Raw genomic sequence first — 24,821 nt, forward strand, 5'->3', positions numbered from 1 at the left:
TTGGCAAAAGTGAGGACTGCAGATGCTGGAAATCAGACTCTGCATTAGAGTGGTGCTAGAAAGGCACAACAGGTCAGGCAGCGTCAAAGGAGCAGGAAAATTGACATTTCGGGCAAAAGCCCTTCATCAGAACTCAAGACAGGGAGCCTCCAGGGTGGAGAGATAAATGGGAGGGGGGTGGGGTTGGGGAGAACGTAGCAAAGAGTACAATGGGTGGATGGGGGTGGGGATGAAGGTGAGGGTCAGAGAGGAGGGTGGAGTGGATAGGGGGGAAGGAAGATTGGCAGGTGGGACCAGTCATGCCCCTTACCATTGTAGTATTTGTCTTTCTAATTGTGAACTGCCCTTGCATTAAGCTTTCAGTGACTTACAAGCAAGGCGATTGGACATCAACATTTCTGAATTAGTTATCATTTAAGAAATGCTGTTTTTGTTTTGTTTTTCCTACCAACGTGTATAACTTCTCATTATTCCATCTGCTGTGCTTTTGCCCACTTGTTCAGCCTGTCTATATTCCAAGGAAGCCATGTTGCACCCTCCTCACAACTCCCACTTCCACCTAGTTTTGTGTCGTCAGCACACTTGGAGATATTACATTCAGATTATTGATTCTGATTGTGAACTGGTAGAGTCCAAACACTGACTCTTGTGGTAACCCATTGGCCAAAGTCTGCCAAATTGAGAATGACATGTCTATTTCTACTCTCTTTTCTGTTTGTTAACCAGTTCTCAGTCTATGCCAGCACATTATCCCCAATCCCATGTGACCTAATATTGTTTAATAACCTCTGTGTGGGATCTTGTCAGAACATCTAAATTCATAACATTTGATGGATCATCCTTATCTATTCTGCCAGTTATATCCCCAAAACCTCCAAAAGGTTTATCAAACATGATTTCTCTTTCATAAATTCAGTTGATTCTGCTTAATTCTACCATTATTTTCTAAGTGTCCAGTTGTCAGATTCTTTATAATAGATTCCAACATTTTCCAGTGTCAAGCTAATGTCAAGATATGTGCTCCCATTATCACTTCCCCCTTCACCCCTCTTAGATACTGGGAATACATTTGATACCTTCTAATCAGCATGAAACGTTTCAGAATCTGTCGACTTTTGATTAACCACCCAATGCATCCATTATCTCTACAGCCACCTTTTTCATCATTAGTACAGACCTACTTTCAGTCTCATTAATTTCCCCAGTAAACTAGTTAACCAATAATTTCTTTCAGTTCCTCACTCAGTGGACCTTTGTTTCTCTGCATTTTTCTGCAAATGTTTTGTACTTTTCTCCATGAAGATAGACTCAAAGATCCCAATTTTGTTTTTGTTTTGGAGTGGGTTTGGAGTGTAGAGGGACACTTCCTGGCTCAACCAACCCAACCTGGGAAAAACTGGCTCAGGTTTTCATTCCAGAGTGGCAGGGTTCCTTGGGAGACAGGTTGGACAGGATGCTTCCATGCATTAGCACTTTTAAAAGATGAATAAAAGAACTAGCATTGGTCATCCTGCAGCTGTGTCATTATATTGGCAATTACAACAAATCAGCTTACTCCTAATTATGTTGATAATTTAGCAAATGCTGCATGCATTCAGATAGAAAGCCTTTAGTTTTGCCTCTTTTACCTCTTTGTGTATTGTGACCCCACTTACTGCTGGCTGTTGTTTCTCCTGCCTTACAGTTTTGCTTAACACTTTTCTTCCTACTATTACCAGCTTTGCTATTCTCCTATTGAAATACCCTTTTAACTTTCCATTCCCTGCCAAATTTAAACTCTGCCCAGCAGCACCAGCAAACCTCCCTGTGATGATAACGGTGCTACCAAAGTAAATCCTGTCTTCCTTGTACAGGGTCTGTCTGCCCAGACCTAATTTCAAGCCATCCATCCTGCACTCTCTCCAGCAAAATGTTTGTTTGCTCTATCCCATTTCTATATTCACTAATAGGTGGCACTTTGAGTAATCCTGAAGTTACTGCCTTTGAGGTAGCTCCTCTACTCATCTATGTAAATGTGGACCACACCTTTTTGTTTACTGTTTGTAAACCCTTCCCCTATTTAGAATGTACCGCAGCTGCTCTCTAACATCCTTGACCCTGGCACCAGGAAGGCAACATACTAATCCCGGAGTCACGTCTCATCTACGGTCACAGATATACTGTCTGTTTTCCTCTAATTATTGAATTCCCTATCACTATTGCCCTTTCAATTGTTCTCTCAAAATGGGTTTGAAAGGAGTAGGGAAATTCCAGAATTTCAGCTGATACAGTAGTAAAGATACATCCATTTCTGGAGGAAAATTTTGAGGAGATGGTAGTCCTGTGATTTTGTCTGTTTTTCTTCTTCCTCCTGGCAAAGCTCAAAGTTTGGAAGTGATGAAATAATGTTGAAAAGAGTTGTTGCAGTACATATTGTAGATCACCACAAAACTCAGCCGCATGACCTTGGGTATTGTGGGTGGATGGTGAGTTTCTCTGATTTGGGAGTGTTTCTGTGGCTGCACCAAGCCAGCAGAGGAGTGTGGATTCCATCACAGTTCTGACTTGGTGCTTGTCAATGGTAGCAAGGCTTTAAGGAGTCAGCAGGTGAACCACTCATTGGGAAGGACCTAGCTACTCACGGAAGCATTGTGGTTGCTCCAGTTGAACTTAATGGTAACTCCTATCTCCCCATTGGTGTTGAAGTTGATATGCATGAAGGTCATGAGGATAAGTTTATTGCAGAAAATAAGTTTCCCTGCACCTTGTCAGGGTAAATCCAAAATGGAGCTTTTGTCCTGCTGCAGGTTCACATTGACGCTTTGCTGTCGGAGGAACTATAAATGGAAATGTAAAGTTATCAGTGAGCTATTGATAACAAAGGGAACATCATTGATAAAGCAGTAAATTTGACCCCACTTGCTGCTGGCCTTTATTTCTCCAGTCTTACAGTTTGGCTTAACATCTTTCTTCCTACTATTACCAGCTTTGCATTTCTTCTATCGGAATACTCTTTTAGCTTCCTATTCCTATGCCAAGTTTAAACTCTGCCCAACAGCACTAGCAAATCTCCCTGTAATGATAATGATGCTACCAAGGTAAATGTCAAAGAGTGTGGTGCTGGAAAAGTCGATGTTTTAGGCATAAGGCCTCATCAGGAATGAGACTTCAGGCCGAGGTGAGTGGGACGTCAACTTGCAGATCGTTTCAGAGAACATCTCTGGGACACCCACACCAACCAACCCCACTGCCCTGTAGCTGAACACTTTAACTCCCCTCCCACTCCGCCAAGGATATGCAGGTCCTGGGACTCCTCCATTGCCAAACCCTAACCACCTGACACCTGTCTTGGGACCCCCCAATCACATGATATTAATGTGGATTTCATCAGTTTCCCCATTGTCCCATCCCATCCCCCAACCCCCCCTTATCCCAATCCTAATCTCCCAACTTGGTACTGCCCAATTGAATGATCCTATCTGTCCATCTTCCTTCCCACCCATCTGCTCCATCCTCCCCTCTGACCTACCACTTTCGCCTCCACCTTCATCTACCTATCACATTCCCAGCTACCTTCCCCACTGCCCCACCCACTTCCCATTTATCTCTCCGCCCTCTTGGCCACAAGCCTTATTCCTGATGAAGGGCTTATGCCTGAAATGTTGACTCGCCTGCTTCTCTGATGCTACCTGACCAGCTGTGCTTTTCCAGAACTCTGATCTTCAGTCCTTACTTTCTCCTACCAAGGTAAATCCTGTCTTCCTTGTACAGATTCTATCTGTCCCAGACCCAATTCTAATACCCCAGAACTTTAAAGGCCTCCATCCTACACTGTCTCTTCAGTAACAGGTTCATTTTCTCTATCCCATTTCTGTATTCACTAATAGGGCAGCATACTCAGTTGGATGCTGCCATGATGATAAGGGTTACGTAGTGTTCCTCTTCTCTGATATTCCGTTCTGATGTCTTCTGTAGAGTGAAGCCCACACCATTGTTATTAGCACTCCTTCCATTCTTGTACTAACGTTGGGGAGAAGGCCTCAGTCATCCAGCACCTCCCCTATGAAGCAATTTTCAATAGGCCAATTGAGAGGGTAGCTGCCTGTAAATAAACGTGAGGGCTAGTAGCAGAAGGTTGTTAGCGTTAGAGGGCAACAGGAACATTTTCTAAAAAGGGAAAATTACCATTGTCTTACCACCGTAGTCTGCTCTGTCACCCAAGAGAGACAACCAGTGGTGGTTTAACCTGAGGTCACTATGCCTCAGGTGAGGGGAGAGGTTGAGAAGGAGAGTCCTTCATGGTAATCTCAGCTGGTGTGGGAATTGAGCGCACGCTTTTGGTCTCACTCTGTATAGGAAACCAATCATCCAGCCAACTGGGGTTTTTCTTAAAAAAAGGAATCAATGATGTTGAATTGCTTTCTATTGCTCCTCACTGCCAATAAATGTTTTCTATTATTGGCAGGGCTGACTAAATTGCACAGGACAAAGCAGAGTGGAAAAACAAGAAGATTGTTCTCATTGTATAGAATTTAAAAACTGCATAATGTTATTGTTTTGGATCATCTAATGTCTGTTTCTTTCAGGAAATAATGCTGCAACAAATCATGGCCCATTTAGACTCCATAAGAAAGGATATGGTTATTCTGGAGAAAAGTGAATTTTCTAACCTGAGGATGGAAAATGAGGTATGACTCCAAAATACATAAAATACGAGTAACTAATGAAATTAACAGCTTTGGGGATTGAATTGAAGAGCTCCCAATATGGGCACAGTGATTGCATTGTGAGATTAACTCATTCCAGTTCAATGTAAAAACAGACTGCATGGCAACTCCTTAACATTTGTGCAGTAGAAAGATGCTGAATGTGTGGTCAGTTGTGGTGGAAATTTTCCCTGGAATTACAAGCAATTCTTGATAAGGGTGATCAGGAAATCTTTGTCAATTGTCATAAATACCCAGCTGGAATGTGAATGTGTTTTGGGGAAAGGATTTTGCTGTCTTCACACATGACTTCAGACCTCAACAAAATGGTTGCCTTTTCACTGCCTTCTGAAATGGTGGGGCAAACCATTCTGTTGAATCAAACTGGTTAAAATAAAAACAACGAAACTGGATAGTTGTCTTTATATTGAATCCCTAGAGATGGAAGAGATATTAAATAAATATTCACATCAATGTTTATTATGGAGGAAGAAATGGTGGCTAGAAAAATCAGGGAAATAAATATTAATGTTTAAAAACCGTTCATCTTATAGAAGAGGAAGTTCTGGCGGTCTTGGACATTATAAAGGTGGATAAATCTCTGGGACCTTATCTAATGTTGTAAAAAGTAAGGGAGAAAATCGCAGCACCCTTTGCATAAATATTTGCAGTATATATAACTGTGGCTGAGATGTCAGATGATTGGAGGATGGCCAATGTTGTACCTTTAAGAAGGATTACAAGGAGAAACCATGGAACTATAGACCTGTGAGCCTGATTTCAGTTGTGGGTAAGTTGTTGGAGGTGATTCTAAAAGACTGCATTTATAAAGCTTTAGAGGGGCAAAAATTGATTCGGGATAGTCAGCATAGTTTTGTGTGAGAAAAATTGTCTCTCAAGCTTGCTTGAGTTTTTGAGTAAGTTACCAAAATGTTTGAGGGCAGAGTAGTGGACATTTTGTTGGACTTCAGTTAAGCCTTTGACAAGATTTTGCAAGAAAGACTAATTAGTAAATTTAGGTCACGTGGGATTCGGGATGAGTTTGCCAATTGGATACTTAATTGGCTTAATGGCAGGAGACAGACAGTGGTAGTAGAAGGCTGCTTTTCAGACTGGAAACCTATCATCAGCAGTGTACCACCGGGATCAGTTCTGGGTGCTCTTTTGTTTGTCATTTATATAAATGATTTGAATGAGAATATGAAAGGCAAGGTTAGTACGCTTGCAGGCAACACCAGGTACTTCCTGATCCTGACCACGTTACAGTCTTCATCCAAACATGGACAAAAGAGCTGAATTCAAGAGGTGAAGTAAGGTGAAAATGATGTCAAAGGCAGTCAAAGTAACATTTGACGAAGTGCATCAGAAGCCCCAGAAAAACCAATGTAGTTGGGAATTTGTGAGGAGGAGGCTTCCCACTGTTTAAGTCATCATTAGTTCAAGGGAAAATGATTGTGGTTGTTGGAGGACATTCATCTCAGACACAGGATCTCACTTCAAGAGTTCCTCAGGGTACGGCCCTGGGTCTAACCATCTTAAGCTGCCTCATCAGTGACTTTTCATCCAACTTAAGTTCCAAATAAGTAATAGGCAGTCATCAGTGAGCAATATTCAGCATCATTCATGACTCCTCCGATTTTTTTTTTAGATTACTTACAATATGGAAACAGGCCCTTCGGCCCAACAAGTCCACACCGAAGCGCAACCCACCCAGACCCATTCCCCTACATTTACCCCTTCACCTAACACTACAGGCAATTTAGCATGGCCAATTCACCTAACCTGCACGTTTTTGGACCGTGGGAGGAAACCAGAGCACCCGGAGGAAACCCACACAGACACTGGGAGTATGTGCAAACTCCACAGTCAGTCGCCTGAGGCGGGAATTGAACCTGGGTCTCTGGCACTGTGAGGCAGCAGTGCTAACCACTGTGCCACCGTATTATAAGCAGCCTGTTATGTTCAGCAAACACTGGACAATATTCCCGCTTCAGATGAGAATGATGAGGAATGTTCATGGCACACAGAAGCCAGGTAATAACATCTCCAGTAGGAGAGAATTTAACCATCATCTCTTGATGCTGTCAATAAGGTTACCGTCACTGAATTGCCCACTACCTGTATCCTGGGGATTATCATTTACCAAAAGCTGAATTGCTCCAGCTGTATTAATACTGTAGCTACAGGAACAGGTCAAAGGCTAAGAATTTTGCAGCAAGTGACTAACCTCCTGAAGACCTAAAGTCTGTCACTGTCTACATGATACAAGACGAGAGTTTGATAGAATATTTGCCATTCACTTGGATGGGTGCAGCTCCAAGAACACCAAAGAAGTTCAACACTATTGAAATGAAGCAGCTCACCCAGGCTCTTTTAAAAACAACTTCTAAAATCACGATCACTACCATCTCAAAAGATAAGGGCAACAGATACGTGAGAAAATCACCATTTGCACATTCCTTCCCAAGCTACAAACAAAAACATCCTGACTCTGATCTATATCACCATTCCTTCACTCTTACTAGGTCCCTTTCTAACTGCACTCTGGGTGTCCCTGCTCCCCAAAGACTGTTTCAGTTCAAGAAGGCACCACCTCCAAGACAATTTGGATTGGACAATAAAAGATAGCCCAACCAGTGATGCCCATATCCTGTGAAATAATACCTTTTGTCAAAAGCATTTTCTTGCTAACCATGTATGCAGCTATTGATCTAAATGAGCAGGGGGTCCAAAATGCTAGGATTGCTCATTTTTTTTGAGGCACTGGATCATACAGGACCTCTTTTGAGCTTGAGCACAATGAAGTGTTGAATATCAGGGGAGGGAAGGCAGGCTCAAGGACTTTCCATGCTGAGGAAGGAGTTAGAAAGGGTCAAAGTGTATCAGGAGACCCTCCAGACATATTCAAAAGGCAGTGCTAGCAAATGAATGTGGAGGTCCATTAGTGTGGCCAGATAGTCAAAGATCTTACATGAATGGACAAGGTTTACAAATGCCACATCTTAACACACTCTACTACTACCTACAGGCACCTCTCATTCTCCTATTACTATTACTCACTTAGCAACAATCTCTCAGAATTCATACCAAATGTTCACATGCATCAAATCCCACTCAGGTATTACATGATAAGAAACTGGAAACTGAAGTATAGGAGAGCTATTCAAATATATTTGGACACACCCCTGAAGTTAACAGGATAAGTAGATCTGTTGGTGAAGAAAACATTCAGGATATTTTTTACATTAGTCAAAAGAATAGCTATGCTACAGCTAAACATCACTTATACCGTAACTAGCGCATTGTGTACAATACTCGTCACTACATTATAGAAAGAGTATGATTGTACTCTCTTTAGTACAGAGGGCATTTATGGGGATCTTGCCATGAGTGGAAAATTTTAATTTTGAGCAAAGATTTAGATAGGCTAGGGTTGTTTTAATTAGACAACTGTGAGCAATGGGAAGGTTTAATTGAAATGTATAAAATAATAAAGGGCTGCGATTAGTGTGAAAAGAAAGGACTTGTTTCTCTCAGTAGAGTGTTCGATAAGCAGGGGCATAGATGTAAAGGAATTGGCAGAAAAATTAGAAAAAGAATTGAGAAATTCTTTCACCCAGTAGATGTTGAATGTTGGGAACTGAAAGAAAAGAAAACTGTAAAAACCCTTGTTGTACTTACTCAGATACACACCTGATGTTTCCTAAACTACAGAGCTATGGACCAAAAGCTGGAAAGTAGGATTAAGTTCTTTTTTGTCCAGGACTGACACAATGGACTATGTACCCTCCTTCATAAATTTTCTATTTCTTCTGTTCCCGATGTTTCTTTTCCTTTTCATGCACAAAAGACACCCACAATCTGGCTGATGGCAAAGGTTTTTTTCCCTGAACTTAGGTTGTGCAACAAGCAGCAGACCACCATAAATCTGTGCTACAGGACTCTTCATGAGTTGATCATCTTGAACAACCCTTGGGATATAAGGCCTCCCGGCACGCGCCTCTCTTCCCTCTTCTTCATCATTTACCACACCTTCTCCTACTCTATTAACCTCTGTTCATTCTCCAATCAAGCTGCATTCCTAGGCGAATGTTTACTAGTATATAAGTGTGTGACCAAAATTGGTTTGAAGTCAGTAAAAATAGTGTGCCTAGCCACACTGTTCCCTTCAGACATTTGTAGAATTGTAGCATCAGATGGGAGAAGTGAGCTAACAACAACCTAGGAGCAGATGATTCTCCCTTCTAAGTAGGTGCTAGTTGGTATTCCAGCCAGGGGTGACTCAGTGGTTAGCACTACTGCCTCAGTTCCAGCCTTGGGTAACTGTGCCAACTCCCTGTGTCTGCATGGGTTTCCTTCAGGTGCTCCCACAATCCAAAGATGTGTAGGTCAGGTGGATTGACACGCTAATTTATCCCATAGTGTTAGGTGAGATAGTCATGGAAAATACAGTGATAGGTTAGGGGGATAGGTCTGGGTGGCATGCTTTTCGAAGGATTGGTGTGGACTTGATAGGCTGAATGGCCTGCTTCCACTCTGTAGGGATTCTATGATTCTGTGGGCTGTTGAATATACATGAATGTGCTGCTGTTCTGTACAAGGTTAGCTTTTTCAGCTCCAAAACGCTACCACTGACTGACAACACAATTTGTCTGCTCTCCACATTTACGCAAAGATATGAATTGAATGTATTTGTTTGTTAAATACAAGTGACAATAAATCAATGAAAAGTGTAATATGCCACCATGCTCCAGCGCCAATTTAACCTACTGCAGATATTAAGTTTTACGTCTGAAATAAAACATGATTTAAAAATAAGTAAAAACAGAGTTCATCCTCCTCACTTCTTGTGCTGCACTCAACATCAGGTGGCAGGGAGAGAGTCTCCACAATGGGCTCCAGGCCCACTAATGCCTCCACATCAAGGTCCATTCCAGAAATACCAATTTGGACCTACCGCAGCTGAAGGCCAACATCTCCAATTCCAATGCCAACTGCACATGCTGTCTTCTCCGCCGATGTCACTGTGATGGCCATTCCACCGCCAGCACTGGACCCAACCAACAGTGAAGTCAGCAATCATCGGGTGCCATCCTTCGCCACAGAGCCTACCTCGCCACTGTAGCAGCTGCTGATATCAATGCTGGGTCCCAACTTCTCTGCCAACCTACCAAATTTGTTCACCATGAAGATCTTTTGTATTGGCCCACTCAAATCCACACTGGGCTCAGTTGAGTCCATGCTGGGCCGTCTCAGTTGTTGATGTTGTCGCCATGACCGAGCTCTTCACAGGATGTAGGTACAAGAGGTAAAAAAGACAGAATGAAAGGAAAAGCAGATGGAGCGAACAAGCCCCAGGCTAAGGAGTCCTCTTCTATGTTATCTTGGAATGGGAATGAGATTTACTCTGTGTACTAGCAACTGCACCAAATAGTGTCCAGGGCAATTCACCTCACAAGTACAAACAATATTATCCACGATTTTATTTTGTCCAGCCATGAGACCATTGCTGCTAAGTTTAATTTCTAAACTATTGTTACTGCCTCATTCAGTTTGCTCAAAGCAGTGGTCTGATTATCCTTTTCTTCAGAGATGTATAGTTGCTTTCACCACACTTGGTGTGACTCAGAGAGAGTAGTCCAACAGCATTACATATGCTACCTATAGTATGATCAATCTATTAGTGTTAAAATATTTCTAGTGATCCTATGCTCAGCCCATTTCTTAGTCTCAGCCATCAGTCGGTTGTAACTTGCTTGTTTTTAAGTCAAAAGGTTATGGGTTCAAGTCCTCTTGAAAACATCTATGCTGACTTCCACATGGTCTTGTGGGAATGCTGAACTTCAAAAGTGCAGTTTTTTAAATGAGATGTTAAAGATAAACCTTGCCCATTGAATGTAAAAACATTCTGTAACATTATATTTTAAAAATAGGACACTTCTCACCAGTGACCATCATCAACCTCTATATATCCCATCGAGCAATGTCACTAAAATAAATTGTAGGATTATTTGTCTCATTGTGTTATTTTCCCATCAATATGGCAAACCATTTATTGGACTGGTAACATTTTGCAGGCAAAAAGAAGTCGAGTTTACTATTTGGAATTGTAAGACTGCCTAGTTTGCTGGCTTTTGTGTTGTACTGGTTTCAGTGACCTCCAGTGGCAATAAAGGAACATTGCACGGTTTCTGTCAAATGAGATCTTGAATAAATAAATGTTGAGGCAATATTACAAGCTAATTTACAGCAACCAACTCATTTCCTTTTTAAAAATTCATTCTTTGGAATCACGTTATATTGCCCATCTCTAATAGTCCATGAGAAGATTTGGAAAATTACCATCTTGAACCATTGCAGTCCATGGATGTAGCTACATACTCCGTGCTTTGAAGTTCCAGGATTTTGACCCAACAACAAATAAAGAAAGGTGACATATTTCCAAATCAGATGGTAACTTCGAGATGAATTTATAGTTTGGAGTGTTTCCATTTGCTTTTTCCCATTATCTTTCTACATTGCATGGTCACAGGTTTGGAAGAATCCTAGTTGAGTTGCTGCAGTGTATCTTCATGGTACACTACTGCTACTGTACACCAACAGTGGAGGGAGCAAATAATTAAGATGGGGAATTGGGTCGGGCGGCACGGTGGGACAGTGGTTAGCACTGCTGCCTCACAGCGCCAGAGACTCGGGTTCAATTCCTGCCTCAGGTGACTGTGTGGAGTTTGCACGTTCTCCCTGTGTCTGCGTGGGTTTCCTCCGGGTGCTCCAGTTTCTTCCCACAGTGCAAAGATGTGCGGGTCAGGTGAATTGGCTATGCTAAATTGCCTGTAGAGTTAGGTAAGGGGTAAATGTAGGGGGTATGGGTGGGTTGCGCTTCGGCGGGTCGGTGTGGACTTGTTGGGCCGAAGGGCCTGTTTCCACACTGTAAGTAATCTAAGTAATAAAGTCACCTGCTTCGGTATGGAAATGTCAACCATTTTAAGTATCATTGGAGCTTCACTCATCCAGGGACATAGAGTATACTCTATCACGCTGCTGTCATTGCAGATGATGGACAGATTTTCTGGAGTCTGGACTGAATTACAGATTGCAGGATACAAAGCCTGACCTGTTTTAGTAATCACATTGTTAATATGATTGGTCCAGTTAAGCTTCTAGTCACTGTTGATTGTTGGGATATTGATGGAGATTTGACAATACCATTAAATGACAGGGGAGATGGTTGGATTTTCTTTCGTAAGTGATCATTGCCTGGTACATGGTTGGCATATCGCTATGGATATCACTAACCATTTACCAGCCCAACCTTGAATGTTGTCCAAGTCTTGATGTATGTTGGCATAGATTACTTCAGTATCTGTGAAATTGTGAGTGGAATTGAATATTGTGCTGTTATGAGCCACAGCTGAAGATGGTCGGAACTCTTGACAAGCTCCTGCAGTGATGTCCTTTTGTGTTTATTACAACTCCAGTCAGTGGACTGTTTTCCCAACATTCTCGGATGTCTAATTATATAAAGCAGGATGTTAATGTTGAAGATTAAAATCTCAGAATTAATTTGAGGTGGTTCAGTACTAAATTTGGGCGGCACAATGGTTAGCACTGCTGCCTCACAGCACCAGAGACCTGGGTCCAATTCCCACCTCAGGCATCTCTCTGTGTGGAGTTTGCACATTCTCCCCATGTCTGCGTGGGTTTCCTCCGGGTGCTCCGGTTTCCTCCCACAGTCCAAAAAATGTGCAGGTTAGTTGAATTGGCCATGCTAAATTACCCATAGTGTTAAGTGAAGGGATAAATGTAGGGGAGTGGATTGCTCTTCGGAGGGTCGGTGTGGACTTGTTGGGCCGAAGGGCCTGTTCCTACACTGTAAGTAATCTAATCTAATCTAAATCCCAAACTTCCCTCAGTTAACATTACTGTTGCACTTCAGAAGTTGAATATTTATACAATCTGAAAGTCTGAGGATGTGCTACATTGGAAAGCTGTGCTATCAGATGAGTCATTGACCAATTGTCTGCATAAAAGGAAGTCAGATATTCTGTGGCATCATCAGATTTTTTTTTCTGGCATTTCTCTAGCTAATACCACTTTCCTAATCTGGTTACAAAATGTGTGAATGAGTAGTGTTAAAATATATTATTCTAATCTGATAAATGTGTTCCCAGCAACTAAAAAGATCAAATATTGACTTAATTGTGTGTTTGTTCTTTCTAACCGAATATCAGCATGCCACCAATCATATATCATTTAAATGAAACAAATAGTTTATTTATACCTAAATAATTCTTTTACTTTGAAATGCTACAAGTATATTTCATTTCAACTCAGTTCTCTGTTCTTTTACTAGAAAATAAAAATTGAGTTGGAGCACCTAAAACTACAGCTTTTGGTAAGTTGTTACATGGATTAGTCTTGAATAATCACAATATTCACTCTCTTTTTTTAAACCAACAGAATGCTGGAGAAACTCAACAGGTCGATCAGTATCTGTGGAGAGAGAAACAGAGATAATGTTTTGAGTCCAATATGACATTTATTCCAAACCATCTAAGTTCTAAAGAAGATGGAATGATTTTTATAATCACATATATCTAGGAAAGTACAATGAAAAGTGTTTTGTCACCACAATCTGGCACCATTTTGAATTGCAAAAAAGACTAAAAAGAAATCACTTAAATAGAGTTCATCTTCCATTCAATATGGGCTTTAAACACAGCTCTGCGGCTTCTGTAAGGTGTTCTGGGCCTCAAGGGGTCCCCACTTCAGCTACAGCAGTGACAACACCAGTGCCCCAAGAGACCCAGCCAAAGCTGATCCCTACCGCTGCCGAGAGTCCTTGCAGCCAGGTGTAGCCCTTCCAGGCACCACTACAAGTCCAGGCTTCAGGCCTACTGCCACCAAGAGTTCTGATTCACGCTGCAGCCACCGGCCTGCCAACCCTGCTCTGGCCTTGAAGATGAAGCAAGAAAAGAGAGAGACACAAAGGAGAGAAAAGGTTGCAGCCATCTGGAGCAGTCAGACTCAGGAGCCCTAATAGTACACACCATGCCTGCACTACCATTAAACCAGACTTGAAACATTAACTCTGTTATTCTGTCTCCAGATGCTGCCAGACCTACTGAGCTTCTCCAGAATGCTCTGTGTTTGCTTTAGATTTCCATCATCTGCAATATTTTCTTTTTATTTGTCTGTTTCTTTAACACTTTCCCCAAATTTAATTTGAGCTGAGAATGTACTCTTGGTTTTGCAGGATGAAGTTAAGAAAATCAGAAACGATACAAAACTGGACATGAACTTAGAGAAGAGCAGAATTATGGATACGGTAATGCATCATTGATACTTCAGTTATGCTGTTGCTATTCTACTGTTTATGTGCTGTCAACTTTGCTTGAAGTTCCTTCAAATTTTACTGATCCATTTTTCATAGATGGCATATGGGCAAACTACAATATTGAGGTTCAATAAAGTTGGAGGTGGAGAGAGAACTGAATGATGGCAAGAGTAAGAAGTTGGGCAGAGGGAAGAAGGAAGCAGGGTAACTAACTGTGGGTAAAACAACTGGAAGAGAAGAACCAATTAGCTGCAGGTGTGAAACATATTGGCCGGGAACAATTGCAGTAAAATACGTCAATGGGAGGAAACCATGGCAAAGAATATTATGTTTGGCAGAGGTCATCTCCTGAGCAGTCTTCAGTGGTCATAAGTTCAAAGCGTTTTTGAAATTCCCTTGATGGAAGGGAATCAACAGGAAGATGAAATGTTCTGTTGTGGACAATGAGCAAATCAAAAATGGGCTTTGGTCTGGGTACTGAATTTGAAGTTTAAAATGTTTCACAAATCAAAAATTCACTTAAGACACAAAAAGAGACCATATTCCAAAAACCAAGTAAAGATTTAATTGAAGTTGAAAAGTTTTCAGATCAAGAAAAGGAATTTTAAAATAATGTAATGTGATCACAAAAATACATCTGTTCAGACATCAACTGAAATGAAAAATTTGCCCAGGAACCACCTAACGACTGTACTACCACGAAAAAATGCAACCAATTGTCTCAGTAAGTAATGATAATAAAACAGTTAATATTGAAACCATCTATCCCAGTGTCACCTGCCTCTTTAACATTTATTGTACAGAATATTCTGTACAAGCATAATTGGGATGAAAAATATTTTGAGGGATAATAACCTTCTAAACATTTTGAAATGGAATAAATCTACTTGTTCAGATACATAACAGCTCCCTCAATAAATGTTTTGATATATAATGGAATTATCTAAACAAATGTGACCAGTTTAACAGATCTTTTTATTAAGCAAGTATTAATACTTCACATCTATAATAATTTAATTTTTTATCAGTTTAGAGAGCAAGAGAAGCTGTTAATGACATCTAGAAATGAATTTACTGAATTGGTAAGTATTTATAACATTATGAATTCATATATATGCCAGGTTTTAGAATCTGGCAAAGAAATGTGAATTATCACTCAAAATCTATAACGCTGATGCTGCAATATTTGGTGTGAATGTTCTCGCACTTGGAGTAATCACAGAACTTTTCCTTTTATCACGCTATACTCCATTGTACAAATTAAAATTGTTGCAAATCCGAAGTGATTTAACACAAAACATACCAAACAGAAATAAGGAAAGTGATAAGAAAGCTAACAAGAAACTATTGAAGAATTATAGAAATAGCCAATCCAGAAAGGTCAGTCAGGAGAACCTAGCCAGAAAAAAGTCTTTCTAATCAATTGTTTTTAAAAAAAATCACCTTTTTGAAGCATTTTCAATGGCCTTTTCTTCTCCTCAGTAACCAAAATCACTGCTGTCCAAAGAATGATTTGTAAAATAAAGTCATGATAGTCCAGAATTTGTTGAAAAGCATGGTGTACGAATTAATGCGCAAGTAGGTAGGAACTTGTGACAAGGGGGGACACAGTGAATTGTTTTTTACTATAGTCTAGCAGCCAATTTGTGCTGATCCACCATTAGCTTAATGGTAACAGAATAATAAGGGTTATAATGCCAAGTAATAGTGTGTACAGCCAGAATGTCTCTATTCAAATCCAATCTGTGCTGCAGTGTTTCCTCTAACATTCCTTTTTTCTGCATGGACTTCAGAGGTCAGAATCTTCCAGAACCAGAAGTTATTGCTGTGATCCATGTCAGCACACCAATGACTATGTGTGGGACTTTAGAATGGCTGCAGATTTGGCCTGTTGGGAATGGTGCTATGCAGAAAGTGTGTTATAACATGTTCAAACACATTTCTTAAAACAAAAGAAAAGTTAGGATGATTGTGGCAATGTGGTATTGCTCCTACCCCTGGGCTGCAAGGTCTGGGTTTGAGCCCTACCTGCCATGGAGGTGTGTCAGAACGTGTCCAAACGAGCTGGTTGAACAGCTTGCATTGTTTTTAGAAAAACAAATTTTAGGAGTCGTGCAGCTCTACCTCGGGACCATAAGCTTTGTGTTCAATTCCCACTTTCCCTAGAGGTGTAACATGACATGTCTGAGCAGGTTATTTAAAAATAATGTTTTCAACAGAATCCCACCTTAACTCTCCCAGTGGAGTTCCTGCACCTGCATGTTAATTGCCCATTAAATGTACAACAGAAGGTTGACTAGTGATTCAGTTTAATTGCTTTTGGAGTGAAAGCAGAGTCAGTGTTTTAGGTTCAGTGACCTTTCTTCAAGGCATCAAATCATTGAATCCCTTCAGTGCAGAAAGAGGCCATTTAGCCCATCTAGTCTGCACTGACCCTCTAAAGTCTGTACCACTTAGACTGACCCACACCCTATCGCTGTGACCCCGCATTTCCCAAGGCTAATCCACCTAGCCAAGGAAACCTACACAGGCATAGGGAGGATGTGCAAAACTCCACACAGACAGTCACCCAAGGTTGGAGTTGAACCCGGGTCCCCAGTGCTATGAGACAGCAGTGCTAACCACTGAGCAACTGTGCTTCTCTTCACTGGACCTGAAACATTGACTCTGCTTTCTCTCCATAGATGCTGCCAGACCTCCAGCCGTTTCTGTGCTTGTTTCAGATTTCCAGCATCCTAAGTTCTTTGTTTTTTAAACATATGATGCCATCTCTATCGATGTAAACCACCACAGGAAAATAACAACAGCACATATGTGAAAGTAATTTGGTCCCTAATTCTAGAGACAATTTTAAATTGCTGTAGGTGCCAAGTGAAAACTATCTTATTCAGCTGGACTAAGGTCCTAGACATGCTGTTTATCTTGTGGTAGGAGAAGACCTTAAATATTTTCTGGAGCTTGATGACCAGATTCTGATGATCTGCAATATCTTAATTCTCAGCAACATTTGCTAAAAGAACATAAGTGCAATGTTCCAATGTTTTTAAATGTTGACTCAAGTGGCTACTCATATGATATAGAAGTACATTAAAATTATGACTTATGTGAAAGTAATTATTTTAATTCATGAAATCTAATGACCAGTCTGAAAGAGCAGCAAGAGGAGGAGAGAGTGATAGTTCATTTGTTAGGAAGAGGATTGCTAATTTTGATTAAAGGCTTTCCTGGAGGTCTGACCACATGATGAGCTGATCACAGGACTTCTAATCGTATCTTGGGCTCCAGCACATAGTTTTCATACGATAGAAATAGCAAAATCAGAGAAGGCCATTTAGTCCTAAGTGGTTGTAATGTCAATTTCTTCTGCTTTTTATATTCCTTCTTCTTTTTAAATGTTTAACCTACGGCATTCCAATTTAAATGATCTAGTCTTTACCTGTATCTTTATATTAGAAATACCATCACTCCATTTAAGATCCTTCCAGTAAAAATACTCAGTCTCTATGTATTCCTATTACCAGTGAAACACCCTTTCATCACATGCCCACATTTATAGAACAACAGAACTTTGGATCAGGAGTCCACCATTTGGCCTTTCAATTGAATTGAATTGAATAAAATAAGCTTTATTGTCACATATATTAAAATGAGTACAGTGAAAAGTTTACAAGCTGCCACCTCTAGTGCCATCTTAAATAGAAGATACCCAGGTACAGATTCTTCGGTACAAGTTCCTAGGGAAAACAAAATTAGAAAACTAAAGAAATATAAAGTCCAGCATTATAGATCAGAGAAATAAAAAGCTCAGAATAACAGTCCTTCCAATCCAGTCCACACTGGCATCTAGCTTCTCATCAATGCCAGGCCTGGTCGGAAGTCCAAGATGAGGCCACACCCGGCCAAGAGACCATGACATCAAGGTAAGAGGATGCCTCGCCACATCCACAGAGTCCAAGTCTACACCAATGCTGAGAATCCAAATCCGTGCCTTTCAGCCTGCTATACCTTTAAGAGTGTGGCTAAACTTGTTGTACTCTCATCTCCACTTTTCTATTTGGTCCCATAACCCTGAACTCCCTTGTTATCAATCTAACTCAGCCCTGAATAAATTTAAAATATGCCACTTCCACTACATCAAGGGAGGAAAATGTCATAAGCTAACAATCATCTGAGGAAAACAAATTGCTTCTCGGTTTCACAGACAGCTATTACATGTTCCTTCTTTCTCAGTACCTCCTCTATTCAGAGTTTGGCTGCTGCTGCTAGTACATCTGCAGAAAATGTTAGTCCCCACACCAACTCTGTTCACAGTCTCCCCTTCCCTATGTAAGCCCTAATTCCCACCTAACATTAAATAATTCCTTCTCCCGACTCTGAGGAATTCTGCAATTTTTTTTCTGCAAGTACAGTGTCAGCAAAAGTAGAACCACCTGAAAATGTCAATGATAAAAGGAGTTGCATTCACAACTCCCCTTTCACAACATCAGACCTGAAATTATTTTACTGTTAATAAAGTTTTGAAACATAACCAAAGTTGCAAAACCTATCAGCAAATGCTAACACATCAAGATCCCATCAACCACAATAAGCTAATGACTCACTAGTCTATCTTAGTGGTCTACCATTGTCTACTATTACCTATCTCTTGGGCACATAAATACAACATCCTCTAAATGCAATATAACTGTTCCTTGCAGATTGATGTGATTTTTGTTCACCTTTTCAGAACTCAGACACAGACCGTGCCATCACCGAAACAAACAAAAAAATTGACACCGATGTGGCTTCACTTAAGACCATGTTGGAATCACTTAAACTAGAAACAATGAGGTATCTTGCAGGTAAGATTGTGAAAGTGGGGTCATTAAACTTGAGAAACAAGTTCAGCGTTTTAGAAAAGTCAGCATTTATCTAATTCTATTTTCTGCTTTATCGTTCTACAGCATCGGTGTTCAGTTGCCTAGCAATAGCCTTAGGATTTTATCGATTGTGGCAAAAATAGCAAATGAAAGATGATCTTCAGCAACAAGCAACTTAGTGGAACTTAACTATCGTGAAGATAATTCCATAAAAAAATTGGGATTTTTCTTGAAAGAATGATTGTTGATCTATGTTTTTAGGAAAGTCACTTATGTTCCATTTAATGTTAATTGTGTTTACAAATGATTCCAAAACCTGGATAGTGAGTTGAGACACAATTCTATTTATTTGTTGTAACATTCTCATACAAACTGACTTTGGCTGTTCTTAGCCCATTGCTGGTGAGAGTGGGATCATGGTGCAAAACTGACCTTCAACAGCTTCTTTATGCACATGGGATGTGTTGTGATATTCAGCATTTGGTGCTGCTTTCAGGCTATGTTTCTGGCCTCTTGTGTTGTCCAGCTGAGTTTGTTATGCTGAATGCTGTTGCTTGGTTGTTCAGCAAATAATGTAATCTTGAACAGAACTATTTTTTTACTTGCAATATTGATTTAAATTGATGAAATTTGGAATTGATGAATGTGGCAAGTGTCCAGGTAATTATGTAAAGTGATATGAGGAACTAGATAGCCAACTATTTTGTCATTAAGCACTATTTCATCCACATATTCCTGTTACTGTTTGTGCTGAACAATTGTAGCAATTAAACCATTTATTCTCTGGAAAATTTAAAGGATAAACAATTAATAACAATTTCTAAAAGTTACCTGGTATAAAGAAAATCACTAAGTAAAGTCAATTTTGAATTATCACATGATGAGAACGTTGTCACAAAGATAATATTCCTTTTTAAAAAGGAATTGATGCTAAAATGACAGCTTTCTTTAATTTTTACGAATATATAATAAATATTCCTTTTTAAAAAGGAATATTTGTATTATATATTCGTAAAAATTAAAGAAAGCTGTCATTTTAGCATCAATTCCCATCTATATGTGTAGTGTGTACAATCTGTTTAAGGATCTTGCACAAGCAAATCTGAAAGCGACTACTGCCCCGTTGGTCTTCTCCCAATTCCCTGTGTGATGGACTCGGACTCAGATATGAGAAAGATAGCTCAGGTTAATTCAACACCAGCTTCTGCCCTACATGATCTCTCTGTAATCTCATCGGTCCCCTTTTCTCACAATCAGACCTCCACACCATTTTCATGTTCTTTTCATACACATTTACTGTAAAAACAAACAGAAAAAAGTGAGCAACAGCTCTAATTTGTTTCTATAGATAAAGTTTTTTTTAAAATAGCTCTGAATGCACAGACCAACCATCTATGTCACTCAAGTACAAATATGACTTTGAATTTAGATGTGCATTTGCAGGTGTGTAGATTGTCACAAAATTATTGATTTCCACATATGCATCATTGTGGGAAGTGAACAAGGAAAATATCTGCTTGCTGTAGTATGCATGGAGTGAAGTTGATTTGTACTTTGTATGTGATGCAAACTACAATCAGTCATCATACGGAATCCCTTAAAGGGAATTTGGTCATTGCTTTAAAGCTGATGACCACGTTTGCACTTTATTTATCGGCAGCATTTGCTACTTCAGTAACAAGAATTTATTTTCAATTGTTAAAATGTCACTTGTACAATCATGTAAAGATGTAGATCAAAATATGATCAGTGAAAGAAAGTATTTGGCTCCTATTTAAGCACTACATAATCATAGCCAAGGCAACAATGATCAGTATATTTACTGTTCACTATATTTAGACCACTTTATTTTATGCATTGTTTATTATTTGGTCCAATATAGATAACTAGATCCAGGTATAGATGTGGACATTTTGAAAACAGCAATACAAAGTTAAGGCAAATTTAAGATTTTAAATCAGAGTTTGGATTATGCTGCAGAGCCTGATTAATTATTCTCTACCCTCTAACTATATTTTCCCTGTAAAATTGAGATTTGATCTTCTTTCCTTGTGCAGTCATAGGAAATGTAAAGACACCTAAATTGTGCCAAGGATTTTCTAGTTGAGTCATTCTTGCTTTCTGATGCAACTCTTTATTCAGTCTGGGAAGATGGACATCATTGCCAGAACCAAATTCCAAAACATGTTTAAAGATTAGTTTTACATTTATTCCAGTGGCATTTAGGCATTCATCCTCAACCAACCCTATTCATGCAAAACCAAATCCCGTCCCCACCAATAAAATATTTCTAAAACCCTTGCAACTCCCTTCACAACATATATCCATTTGATTTTTTTTATTCATTCACAAGATGAGGGCTTCACTGGCTAGGCTAGCATTTATTGCTCGACTCTAATTGCCCAGGGAACAGTTAAGAGTCAACCACAGGACCGTGGGCTGGAGTTACATGTATACTAAACCAGGAGGGGATGACCAATTCAAAAACAAATTGCTGGAAAAGTTCAGCAGGCCTGGGAGATCTGGGGAGAGAAATCAGAGTTAACATTTCTGGTCCAGTGTCCCTTCCTCAGGGCTCAGACTGAAATATCAGCTCTGATTTCTCTCCAGAGATGCTACCAGACCTACTTGAGCTTTTCCAACAATTTGTTTTTGTTTCTGATTTCCAGCATCCACAGTTCTTTCAGTTTTTATTAAGGATGACAGATTTTTTTCCCTCAAGGATTCTAGGGAATTAGATTTTTCTGACAATTGACAATGGTCTCATAGTTGTCAATAGACCACTCAAATTCTACCGTCCGCCATGGTGTGATTTGAATCTGCATTCCCTTGAACATTAGTTGAGTTTCTGGGTGAATAGTCTAGCGATAGTACCACTAGGCCAATACCTCCCCAGATTAGCACAAACACGACAGTTATGGACAAATATGAAATCAGTTGACATGGGTTTTCAATGTACTTTGTTGGTCCATGGACCAAATGGCTTGTTTCTGTGTATACTCTAAGTGTTACAATAATGGGATTTTCTGTGTTTAAAATTTTGAGAAACATTAGTAATGCTTTCCTGTCCACCAGGTGTCTCTGTATCAATGTACTACTGAACCAGCCAATTCTTTCTTAAATATTTAAGTCTTGATTTTAACATTTCACAACATTTTATTTCACTCTGTCTTAAGCCACCCAACAAGTCTGTTCAACACTATTCATTCCAGTAAAAATTTTCAGCTTTTCACCTGAATGATAGAATAATTATTGCACAAAAATTCCCTTTTCACACCTTTCACTTTCCATTCTCTGATACTGTCCCTTACATAGAACTGCTGACAGACCCCTCCCAGACTGATTGCCACTTCCAAACCAATAACTGAACCCTAGCCATATTTCAAGAAAGGCTTTGCTCAGTATTTTCACGTTAGGATGGATGTCTGGCTGTTGGGGTGTGTGCTGAACTTTACAATATCACCTGGAACAAAAGACTGCAGTTGCCTGGAAAGATTGAAGAAGTTGAGATTATTCTCATTGGAACAGAGGAAGTTAATGGGTAATTTTAATAGAAATGTTCAAAATTATGAAAGTTCTGATAGAGAAAATTTGAAAGTATTGCAAAAATGTGAGGAGGGAGGCATGATTTTTCTTTTTTACACAGCAAATTATAATCTGAAATGCAATCCCTAAAACAGTGTTTCAAGCGTAACTTGCTGTCAGCATCACAGATGTCAATTGACAAAGAAACACAATAAAAATATCAAGCACTGTTGTCAAATTGCATGCATCAGGTGGCATTGTGAAGCATTCCATGTTTCTGAGACTTCAATGGTACATTCTTCTGGTAAAGGTGAATTTATAATGAAAGAAAAGGAGGAAATATTACATTAACTTTGCTTCTGCACTATCATAATAATTGCTATCTGTCCTTTCCATGTAGCATTCACTGTGAGCCCACCTTTACAACCTTTGCAGCTGCTGTTTTTCTCCTGGCTATCAGCTAGTTGCTTGTATTTGAATATTAGCTGCAGTGATAGTCAACACACCAGCTCGCCCATTGACCCGTAAGACACCTGTGCTCAAAATGTTTTTCAATTTAAAAATTGCGTTGCATCAATATTCCCTTCCCTCCCTATGCCCCTTTTGTTCTCTCGCATACTCTCCCCTTTGCAACTTCTTTCGCTGCTTCACTTTTCTTCCCTTCTCCATTTCTCCTCACATCTACCCATGACCATTCATCCTCTTTGTCTTTTGTTCTCCTTCCTGCGTTCTACTCATCCTTCTTGACGCAGGCCCTCCACTAAAGGCCAGCAAACTAGAATTAGAAAAATCAAGTCTTCACACCATCAGAACTCAAAACAGCATTGCTAAAGCTTTACAAGCAACATGGCATGTTACACAGAAATTTAATTATTTTCAAAATATAAATAAAAATGTCTTTCATCATATTTGCAAATATTAATATTTATGAAAATATCAATACCAAGTTATGACAGTTAAATAATTCTGCATCTAAGTTAATAACACATTCAAAATAGATTTCTAAGCATATTTGATTTACATTATGAGTGCAAGTGACCTGCTGTAGAAGTACTTTGATTGTGTTCCAAACTCTCAAATATAAACATTGGTCTGGATTTTTATGGTGGAAGAAGGAAGGTTGGGTTGATAAACTTCCTGGCTAGGACATGTCTTCTTTTAAAGAGGTCACACCCATTTTACCTTCATTCATGGGAGGTCGACTGGGTACTGTTGCGCTTGCTTTTCCAGCGACAGACCAGAAGTGGGAACAGGAAGCAGATGAGGTGGCTGGAAATTCCTGCCATTGTTCATTTGGACTTTGGTCTAATCTTAAAGGTGAACGACGATGCCTCAAATCCATATACCTGTATCCACACTACATACCTACATTTGCTCCTTCATAAATTCTGATCACCCATTCCCCCTTCTTTGACCCTTCAGCGTACCATGATCCTTCTTAAACCAAGGCATCCTCCATAGGCACCCACACAGTATCCACTGTGGGCAGAGCTCAGTCAATAAAATGTATATTAGCATATGAACATATGAATTAAGAGCAGATATAGAACATATAGCCCCTTGAGCCTGCACTACAATTCAATCAATCATCAGAGCCATACATACTGGGGAGAATCTAACCATCGCCCCTCAACAAGGGGACAGCATAGTGGCTCAGTGATTAGTACTGTTACCTCACAGCGCCAAGGACCCAGGTTCGATTCCAGCCTCAGGCGACTGTGTGAAGTTTGCACATTCTCCCTGTGTCTGCATGGGGGTTTCTTCCGGGTGCTCCGGTTTCCTCCCACAGTGTGCATTAATCAGAGGGAAATGGTTTGAGTGGGTTACTCTTTGGAAGGTCGGTGTGGACTTGTTGGGCCGAAGGGCCTGTTTCCACACTTAAGTAATCTAATCAAACATTCAATGACATTACCATCACTGAATCCCATGTTCTCAATATGCTGGGGGTTACTATTGACCAGAAACTGAACTAGACCTGTAATAAAAAAATACTGTGGTTACAACAACAGGTCAGATGCTCGGAGTCTACAGCGAGTAACATACTTTCGGATTCTCCAAAGCCTGTACAAGTCAGGTGTGTGATGGAAAGTCTCTATTTGCCTGGATGCGTGCAGATCCAACAACAATCAAGAAGCTTGATACCATCCAGGACAAAGCAGCCTTTTAGACCAATGCTCATTAGCTGCAATGTGTACCACCTATAAGATGCACTGCAGAGTTTCACCAAAGCTCCTTAGGCAACACTTTTCAAGCCTGTACCACTACTATGTAGAAGACCAAAATGTATGGGAGCACCACCAGCTGCAAATTCCCCTCTGAACCACTCAGCATCCTGATTTGAATGTTTACATCCCTTGAATGAATTTTTTAAAAATCAAAGCTGATCTATTTGTGTTTCAAATTCCCCGTTCCCAG

The 24,821-nt window shown here is 40.0% G+C and overlaps 1 protein-coding gene across 1 annotated transcript in view; it reads left to right on the forward strand.

Moving 5' to 3' along the window:
* The window catches only part of ccdc90b (coiled-coil domain containing 90B), a 41,293-nt gene extending 21,526 nt beyond the window's left edge, over nucleotides 1–19,767 (forward strand). The window contains exons 4-9 of the mRNA XM_060826606.1: nucleotides 4,566–4,667; nucleotides 13,039–13,080; nucleotides 13,942–14,013; nucleotides 15,051–15,104; nucleotides 18,749–18,863; nucleotides 18,966–19,767. Of these exons, the coding sequence (XP_060682589.1) occupies nucleotides 4,566–4,667; nucleotides 13,039–13,080; nucleotides 13,942–14,013; nucleotides 15,051–15,104; nucleotides 18,749–18,863; nucleotides 18,966–19,024 (444 nt within the window). The 3' untranslated portion in view covers nucleotides 19,025–19,767. The remainder of the gene's footprint in view (nucleotides 1–4,565; nucleotides 4,668–13,038; nucleotides 13,081–13,941; nucleotides 14,014–15,050; nucleotides 15,105–18,748; nucleotides 18,864–18,965) is intronic.
* Nucleotides 19,768–24,821: the final 5,054 nt, after the last annotated feature.

The sequence above is a fragment of the Hemiscyllium ocellatum genome, chromosome 6, assembly GCF_020745735.1.
Source record: "Hemiscyllium ocellatum isolate sHemOce1 chromosome 6, sHemOce1.pat.X.cur, whole genome shotgun sequence".
NCBI lineage: Eukaryota > Metazoa > Chordata > Chondrichthyes > Orectolobiformes > Hemiscylliidae > Hemiscyllium > Hemiscyllium ocellatum.